Source organism: Bacillus rossius, chromosome 18 (assembly GCF_032445375.1).
Source record: "Bacillus rossius redtenbacheri isolate Brsri chromosome 18, Brsri_v3, whole genome shotgun sequence".
Lineage (NCBI taxonomy): Eukaryota > Metazoa > Arthropoda > Insecta > Phasmatodea > Bacillidae > Bacillus > Bacillus rossius.
Genome location: NC_086345.1, coordinates 4,178,841 through 4,188,507, shown reverse-complemented (window position 1 = coordinate 4,188,507; position 9,667 = coordinate 4,178,841). Strand labels below are relative to the sequence as shown.

Sequence of the window (9,667 nt, the reverse complement as noted above, 5' to 3'; positions counted from 1 at the left end):
TAGATGCACTTAAGCTGACCAGAGCGAAGACTATAGTGAGGCAGAAACCGAAACGAAGTAAAATACTTAGTAAAATAAATTATAAAATTACAAAACAGCTTCTGCCTTATGCTAGAACTCTATCCTTGCTGAACAGAGGAGAAATTCACAAGCTGTCAGAAGCTGTTTATGTAAATTTTTAGATTTTTTTGGTTTTTATTTTAATTTTTTAAATGTTTTTTTTTCTTTTTTTTTTTGGTTCAATGATATTTATTTAGAAAAAAATCTAGCTTTTTTTTCTTTCGGAAAATGGTTGCAAACAAAAGGTTTCTTCTTGTTATTAATATATAAATTACCTTAGCTACAAACAGGTGCTGAGGATGGTTTTTTGTGCACGTTTTTATTCAAGCATTCGTTCTTGGGACAAACATTTAAATTTATTTTATTTAGATTTTGTGACAAGGAAATTTCGTAACCACGCCTTCCAAGGTGGTATTACTGCTAGTGTGGTAAGCAACGCAACTACGCATTTTGATGTGCTATAAAAGAACGTTACGTAATTACGAAACTCCCGAATAAACGAATGATTTTATTGGTGTTTCACAAGGATCATATAGTTACGCAAGGAAACATTTTATAGCTTTTAAACCCAGTTTTAGGTAACAGTTAATTTGAAGTGGAACATTTTTTTTCCAAATGGACAAAGTCCTTGGAAAATTCTACCTTGACACAGTTTTAGAATAAGCTAATAAATATTATAGATTATTTTAATATTTTAACTTCTAATTCTGATCAAATCCTGGCGTTAGTAAAGTAATTAATTAAAACTATAGAATCAAGACAAATAAACAAACTTGTAGTGTCCCTCTGTGATTTTAAAACAATTTCATATTAATATTTTTCTTGTTTGTAAGGTAGACACTAAAGCACAATCTAACGTTATAAATAATTGTGGACCCTTTTCCTGCACACAATGGCTTAACACCAAAACTTCCATTGCTATTGACTTGAAATACAAAATTTGTTTTAGATACTTAAACTATTATTTATTGAGTCATTATCTTTATTTGATATCGTAAAATATTTTGAAAATATAATAGTAATAAAATAACCAAAAATCTTATTTCCATAATGCTTTGTGACGCAGGGTTTTAACTATAATGAACGTAAACAAAATTGTAGTTAACAATTCATTGTGAATTAATATGAGATTAAGTTTATCTAATAATAAAAGTTGGTAGTTATATTTTAAAACCAAACAACACGTATGAAGTAATCTTCCTACGCGTAAGAAGTAGCACGCACAGATATGAAACACGTAAAAAAAAGTTATACCTGCTTTAGCCTGAAGAAAGAATTAAAAAATGCTTTGTAACTTCGTGTAATTCTCTAACAAAGTAAAATTATAAAAAAATCAAACATGCATCAACATACTTCCTGGCATAATTGACAGTCATTCTTGTCCAGGCCTTGTGATACTTCAATTATTTCAAAAGTGTAATAATTTACTTGTTAGTTAAGGTGTGAATTTAGGTACGGTTAGCTACAAAAATGTGAAACCGTGTAATCTTTTGGTTATGTTAAAATAACAACATTATGAACTCTTTAACGTATGTGTGAGCAGATATTTTATTCTTTATCTTATTTTCAAATGTGGCCATGTTTGCCTTACACTTAATCACAGATTTAAAATAATTAAATTACAAAAAAAGTGGTACTTAAATTAAATGTCTTAGCTAAGAAAATAGCCCTCACTTGAACGATGGGAAAATATGCATAATTGATCAATTCTTTTTAAGGTTTTTGGTCTATTATGATTATCTAATTTCTTACAGAGCAAAAGTACAAAAACAAAAATTATAATTTACAAAAAAAAAAAACAATTAAATAGAATTACTTTAAAAACTATAAACTATTAATATTGAACCATACATATTAAGCAAATTATCTTAAAACATCACATCTATACGCCAACCGTACACACACACACCAACACATACACAGGCACACGTACCTCAAGTTTCTTAAAGAAAAAAAAAATTGAATCGCAGTCACTACTCATTTCAAGATACGATATCTTTTTGAAATATTTAAAAACAAGCTTTCTCTAACCTGAGTGTGCAATTTGTTGCCTCTTCAAGTTCATTCCAAGTACGTGCGGCAGCTGCAGAGAAGGATTTGGAAAACGAGCTGGAGTGATTCAAAGTAATCAACAAAGCCAAGTTGCTTTTAGAACGAGTACAGATATTCTGATGGGATTTTATGAATAAAATTATTTGAGCCTGACACGATGGTAATTTTGAATGGAAAGCATTTTTCAACAGAATATGCTTTGTCGATTTTGCTTTTCTTCTAGTCTATGCCATTAATGTTTTTTTTCTGTTTAAGGAGAAACATGGTCTCATTTTTAATTAAAAATGAAGCGAATGAATATATTTAGGATTTTCTGCATTCTTAGCTTATTGATCAGTAATTTGATAACACTAATAAAAACATTTAAAATAAGTCTCTGGAGAAAATATGTTTTAATACGCCCAGACGTAGTTTAACACAATTTCTGTCACTAATATTAACAATAAAAAGTGTTTTTAATGACGTGAATCAGTATTCAATATCAATAGCTAAAGTATAAGATTTAAAAGATATATATAATGTAGCCTTGTTTTCATGGTGTGAAAATTTCTCTGCGTGGTGCGCGCGCCTAGTAAAAATTCACTCTCATCATTTTATTCATAACGCCTCTAAAGAAGTATAACTTCAAAAACGCTGATTACAGATCATACAGAGATCTTGGTTAATTTATTAATGTTCAGTTTACTTAATTTGAACTCGAACTCAATAGTCGTTAAATTATAATATTAACAATAACTGTCTTCTTCCTCCCACGCGGATTCTCGCTCAGCTAACAGTGGGGAACACGAGAACTGGATATGAGGAACTACAAAGGACTCTTCGTTTATTCCAGTGGAACTCTTCGCTGAAACGTCCGGAAATTTACTGAAATTTTCAATAATGTTCTGCCTTATTTCTTACTTGCATGATAGCAGAAACGGAAATTCCAGCATACCTTTGGGTGTTTAGAATGAATTAACAAACGAGTAAACTAAAAACCTTACTTTCATTACCCACGACGGAATGGATAAGTTTATGGTGAGGGCTTGTGTGTGCGGAAAACATTCATCTCCAAAACGGTTTGACCGATTTGGATACGGTTTTCTGTAAAAGGTTTGTGATTTATCGGCGATGTTTCTTAGATAGGTTTTTATGGTGTTAACTTGCCATTAGGCGCGGTAACAAACCTTTCATATATAAAATTGGATTTTGGTATGTATGACTTGATAAACTCCGACACGGTTTGACTGATCACCATAAAAATGGACATATCTAAGTGTTTTTTCATGTAGAAGGTGTTTATGCTAGCCATTTTTGTAACTCGCCGCTAGATGGTTCTACAGTGAATCAACTTCTAAACAGTTCAGCCGATCACCATGTAAACTTGTATACATCGATATTTGAAAATGGAGAATATTTTCGCGATATCCTTTTTGCTAAAACCAGACCATCAACTTCTAAACTGTTCATAGACATACAAACAACTATTGTGTGTCAGTTTTCTATGTCCACCAAGATATCCATTTTTCTTTAACTCGCGGACAATAAATCACCCTGTGTTCAGCCCGGCCTAAGCCTGGTACTGTAGCTAGTTTATTATTAAGTTATTCATACAATTATTTATTCTTACACAAAAATATAAAACAGAAGCAGTTTGCGATATCTTAAAAGATATCGCAATTCAAAACATCACTCTCAAAAGAACGGTGTCGGCCACTCCGTGCCGGGGAGGGTGTGGTGGGGGGGGGAATTATAAAAAAAAGAACATAAAATGAAGCAGTAGGGAGGTAAAGTGTAGGGGTGTAGAATTTTGTAAGACACCAAACATACAGAAGGACAGTAAAATATACAGATATTTAGAGAGTAACGTAGGAATTCTCTAAAAAGTTGAAAATAAATAGAAAATTAAAATTTTTTGAAAAAAGCCACAACGGATGTAAACGTTTTAGTAAAAAAAAAAAGCTTAGTTTTTTTTTAAAAAAAAAGACACCGACTAAAGGAAGTAAGCGGCGAAAGATATATATATATAGATATAAATTATTTGAAAAATGTATAATTTTCCCGAATTCTGTCATATAAACAACTAATTACCACTTTTCTTAATAGTTCCTACCTTTATGTACCTATTTGTTTCTTGTAGAGATAGACAAAGCAATAATATCAAATATAGGTACTACACATTTTCACCTACTTATTAAAAATATTACAAACCAAGAAAAATCGTCGAGGCTGCTACTACCATCTATGTTCCTAATTTTAATTAAAATATAGCAGTTTATAAAAGCTATAATGTGTCTAGTAGAGATGCAGAAATTTATATCATTTAAATTCAAAATTTTTTTACGTACCCAATGCATTTTCAATTAGTCACAAACTCATAAAACTGCAAAATTATAGTTAATTTCGGAGCAGTTAAATTAAAGCTAAGGATAGAAGAAAACGTTAACATGTTACTGTCCAATGTAAAATTGATATTATTGCGCTAGTGAAATCCACGTATTTGTAAAATTTATTATCCTAGAGTAAAACCAATTATTTTTATTAAATTAACAATTTGGGGGGGGGGGGGGAAATACCTGAAATAAACCGTATTATTTTCAACAAATAAAATTTTTTGACATTTGTATTTTTTTTTTAGTTTGGCTTCTTTAAAGTATAGAAAATAGTTAAGTAGAATGCATTAGGTCAGCAGTGAGAGGCTGTTAGAAATGAGCTTATTATCGTTGTTTTCGGTTCATGTCCATCTTTTTTGAGCAAAAAGCTAATTTACATAGCCACAGGGATTAATAAAAGCGTATTCGTTTCATACAGCGATGTGGCACAGAGTTAACACGATCTGAGTGAATAGAATGAAGAGCACCCAGGAAGTTGCGTACAGTAAGAATATTTTCCATTTATTATGCTAAATACTTTTTTTTACTCCAGGCACAGATATTTTGGAGTAAATATTTCAATAATATTTAAATCTTTCGCAAAATTTAAATTCATTGTGACAAATTCTGAACAAAGACAAATCTGCACTCAGAACTAGGACGTATCATTTAATTTTACTCAGAATGTATGCCATATTTTTAAGTTGATGTAATAGTCTTTATGGAAGAAAATTCACAACCATAGCCTATTTAGAATATATTAGTGATAGCAAATGATATACATATTGCACTTGCATCACGAGGACCAGATTAAATCATTAAGGTAGATACGTATCGCAAAATTGAAGAACGTGTTTACTTTGTTTACTTAAAAATCACCTCACATTGAGACATTGAAAGAGTTAACTTTCTTTGGTTTTTCTTCATAAATGGCATCAATGGCCCAAGTATACCATCCATTGAAAGTGGTCTTTGTCCGGTAATTCAAAGAGTGCAAAACCAATATATGGCGTAGCGGCTGGACGATGCTTCCACCCAACTCTCTCACATGTCACAGATGTGTGACTCCCGCGATGTGTGACCTGCCTCGTGGGCCGCCAGAACTCCTGAATGTGACCTAAACATGTGCACCTCCCTGCAATTGTTTTTTATAGGAGCCACTCGCATATGGTGCCAAGTTCCCACGATGTGGGATAAAAAAATCTAAGTGATGCTAACTCCCTGTAAAAAAGTTTATATTTAAATGTTTTAGTTACTGTGAGATACATATGTTTTGTCATACGTGTTAACTGGAACTAATGCATGATATTTTCACTGATTTTTTTAATGTTGGGATTGAAAAATCATTGACGAATATTGGTCATGGTAATTGTTTCTCCAATAGTAAACGTTAAATTTTTTACTGTTTGAAGTCAAGTGCTTATTGAGGAATCATACTGGATGTTTTTATGTTTTTTATGCGTTTGAAATAACATAAGCAAGGTTTTTAGTAGAAAAAAAATCATTTATTTATTTACATTAAGACATACAATAGTGGTGGATGGCGCGGTGAGCGGATGTACAGAGCGATGCGGCGATGCAGTTGGTGGTCGGATCACCAGATGGAGTGCGCCGACAGCGCCAGGGGGGCGGCGTGGTAGGTCTTGACGATGGCGGGGGCGGCGTACGTGGTCTTGATCACGGCGGGGGCAGCGAGGGCCAGGGGGGCGGCGTGCAAGGCGGGGGCGGCGTAGGCCAGGGGGGCGCTGTAGGCCAGAGGGGCACTATAGGCCAAGGGAGCGCTGTAGGCCAGAGGGGCGGCGAAGGCGGCGCCTCCCAGGAAGCCGGGGGCGGGGGCGGGGGCGGGGGCGGCTGCGGCGGCAGCCAGCACGGCGGCGAGAACGACCTGAGAACACAAAACAGAAAGTTACAGCTAGGTTCCTTTTTTACGGCACTAGCTTGGACACAGTGGCCTCTAGAGTATTTAGCCCAGGAAACAAAGGTTATAACTTGTGAAACATTGAAGTCCAATGAAGTAGCTTGGCTTCTGGGTTGTAGCCGTGTCCTTGGCAGTTACCTACTGAGTAGGTAACAGCTCCCTGATGATGGCGACTGCAATGTTGACCGAAACGTCGGTGAATTATTTGCCAAGGACGCGGCTACAACCCAGAAGCCAAGCTACTTCAGAACAATGGCTGTGAAAGCCTGCGAACATAATTTGTCCTATGGTTTTGACCGAACAAATTTTGAGGCCAACAAGGCCGTTTCCGATTCCTAACGGATCTCCTTGTAACTTGAGTCGCTCCGCAGTCAGGAATGAACCCGTGACCCCAAACCTGAGCTTGACGTGCAAGCGATCCTGGACACAGACTCTTACACAAGTGTTTAACCTTTAACGTGAGACTGCCAGGGAAAAATAGGGAGAATTTGAAACTTTATTCTCTCAGTTGCGAATAAATATCTATGTATATGTGTCTAAATTAATCATTTTTATTTGTCTGCCACCAAACTTGACTCAGATTTTTCCAAGTTATCCCCCCTTTCATTATTAATATTTCAATTTAATATATTTAAATGTTTTAATGGAAAAAAGGAATGAATATTAAAATTATATATACGATATTTAACTAGTATTTTATTAGTTCGCAAAGAATATATATTTGCTAACGATTTTAAATCCCAAAATTAGTAAAATTTATTTACATGTAATATGATTTTTACTGTGTAGAAAAAATTACACCCTAAATTTCAGCTCAAAGCATTAAATTTAACGACGATTTAATGTGTCTAACATAATTCTCTTTTTTTATATCCCTTTTTACTATAATATATTTAATGTTTTAAAGCTAGGAAGAATACACTTAAATAAACTTGTTTTGCAGTTAAATAGTTTCAGATGTTAAAATTTCTTAACATATAATTCAATATTTATAGAAAATACTTTAAACAAACAAAGCTTAAATATATTAATATATAAAATTCACTTAAGTGAATTTTATAGGAACTAATGGTAAAATAATTGTCTTAAAAGCAAGCGTCTTAAGTTAACACCAATTTTTGTTAGTTTATATTTTTTAGTTTTTAAATAGCAAATTACAAAAGTATAATTTATAATTTTTAAAAATATTTAGTTTAAATTAAGTTCACGTAATCACCTTAACAAAATTGTTTCCCAATTCGAACACGGATAACATAAAGCACTAGATAGACGTAATATTGTTTTCAAAATATTTAAGGTCATAAAACTTTCCCAATGGCCAATTTTAAAAATTTTTCTGCTTTACTAAAGTAAAGTTTATAATGAAGTTAAATATGGACTAACTGTTAGAATAAGCTTTTTCCAAAAAGGTATCATCGAAGTTATTTTCGGTAATGACTACAACTGCAACGATACCGTCAATAGACAATATCTCATGGTCTTTGAAGATATCTCTTGATGATGCGATCCCTGCTCGACAAATGGAAATTTACAAAACTAAAATACGACAAATTGTTATGGCATGAAAGTTGTTGCAACCAATATGACGTCTCTTGGTTCCGTGCCGCCTTAAGGTTCATTCTCGCTCATCACGCTGATTATTTCATCGTTTTGTTATTTCTCATTCGAGGGATTTTCACGTACATTTACCACGACAGCGCAAATTATATTTACTTAAGATGATCAAATTAAAGTTACAAAAATTTTTTTTACACAATGTTCCCAACTAATGTCATATGCGTAGTTATCAAGAAAACTGAAAAAAAAAATTTTTTCATTGACAGTGCTATTAAGGGGCCCGCCCTGTCAGGGGTGTATCTGTGTTGGTGTGGATGGGATGATAAGTGTGAAGCTCGCTGGTTCTACTAGCGTGGTATCGCTTCTAAGTGCAAGGCTCTCAACTGGCGCGCAGTCTTCTCGTCGTGCATATTAGAACTAAGAAATTTGAGCAGTGAGCGTAACATCAAACGGTGTGATATAATTCCTTCAAGCACTTTTGAGACTCTGTACCGGTATTTTTATGCATAAAAAATACTCTGAAAACACGCCTTTTAGCCATTTAAACTTTTTTCAAAAAATAAAAGTTTAGTAACTTAATCCGGAGTAGAAACTACTTTATGGCCCTCAACATATTCTCTTATATCTTGAGTAGTTTCGATAACCCGTGGTTGTTCCCGCAGCTCTGCGCACCGCGTGAGCGGGGCCCTCGATGTAGGTACTCACCAGCTTGAACATGGCGGCGAGCTTGGAGGCTGTGGTCCTCTTCTGTCAGGGGAAGGGAGGCTGCGAGGCGAGTGCTGCTGTGCGTCTGGCAGATCTCGGCAGCGGTATATATACCTTGGCGCGTGCCCTGGGAGACAACCCACCTTGCGACGCTGCCCGCTCGCTTTCTCCGTGAACTCAACCCCCCCCCCCCCTCCCTTCCTCCCACCACCGAACAGGAATGTGCGTGAGGGTTACGTCAGGGCCGTCGCCTGATAGGCCCGAAACTAGCGCCTCTGGCGGCTTTCTCCGGGACCCATCCACGCGCCGAAGCTATACTCCGTGGGAAAATCGGCGGCGTTGTTGCCGGTGGTCTGCGGTTAAAAACCAACAAGAACACAGCGTAAAAGTGCGCGCCAATACAAGCTCATACCCCCCAAAAAAAAGGGTTGCGTTCCTGGACTGCAGAGATATTTCCGCGGAGGGTCTTCTGTGCTGTTTCGACCCAAACACATCAAAAAATGTACACTAAACAAGTGGTGTTGGGACTCTTAGCGAGCCCCTCGGATCGATGCCACAGACAGGCACAGACAGGCATGCGGACCGGGCAGTGATGACGGTGTAAGTTCCGCGACGCACTGGTCGCAGACTGTGCTGTCCGCATTGGTAACCGATCTGAGCATTCCTTGCTGTTCCGTGCAGAAGAAGCAAACATGTTGTGCGCTCATCGTGAGGCATGGCACGAGTTAAAAACAACTGGTTTTTATATATGTTTTTTCCTCTCCCTGCAAATCACAACACAATAACTTAAAGCCATCCAGTTTCAAAAAATTGCAGCGAATGTCTTAAGTCTTTCGCGTTCGGAATCACGGAATACTTTTTTTTTTTTTTTTTTTAATTTTTCCCGGAGTTATCGAACGTCGATGCACGTAATGTGTGAAAATGTGAAATGTTACATGCAAGCCACTAGGAAACAGAAAACGCCATAGTGGAATGAAACTGACAGTAGTTAAGTGTAGCGCAGATACACGCCCTGGCGGGATAC

The 9,667-nt window shown here is 35.8% G+C and overlaps 1 protein-coding gene across 1 annotated transcript; it reads right to left on the bottom strand.

Annotated features, from left to right (window-relative positions):
• Nucleotides 1–5,946: 5,946 nt before the first annotated feature.
• LOC134541089 (cuticle protein 21-like) lies at nucleotides 5,947–8,725 on the bottom strand. The gene is made up of 2 exons (XM_063384244.1): nucleotides 8,644–8,725; nucleotides 5,947–6,348 (listed from the first exon to the last, which is right to left on the bottom strand). Exons 1-2 carry the CDS (start codon nucleotides 8,653–8,655, stop codon nucleotides 6,058–6,060), a joined length of 303 nt encoding a protein of 100 aa, XP_063240314.1. The 5' UTR covers nucleotides 8,656–8,725; the 3' UTR covers nucleotides 5,947–6,057.
• Nucleotides 8,726–9,667: the final 942 nt, after the last annotated feature.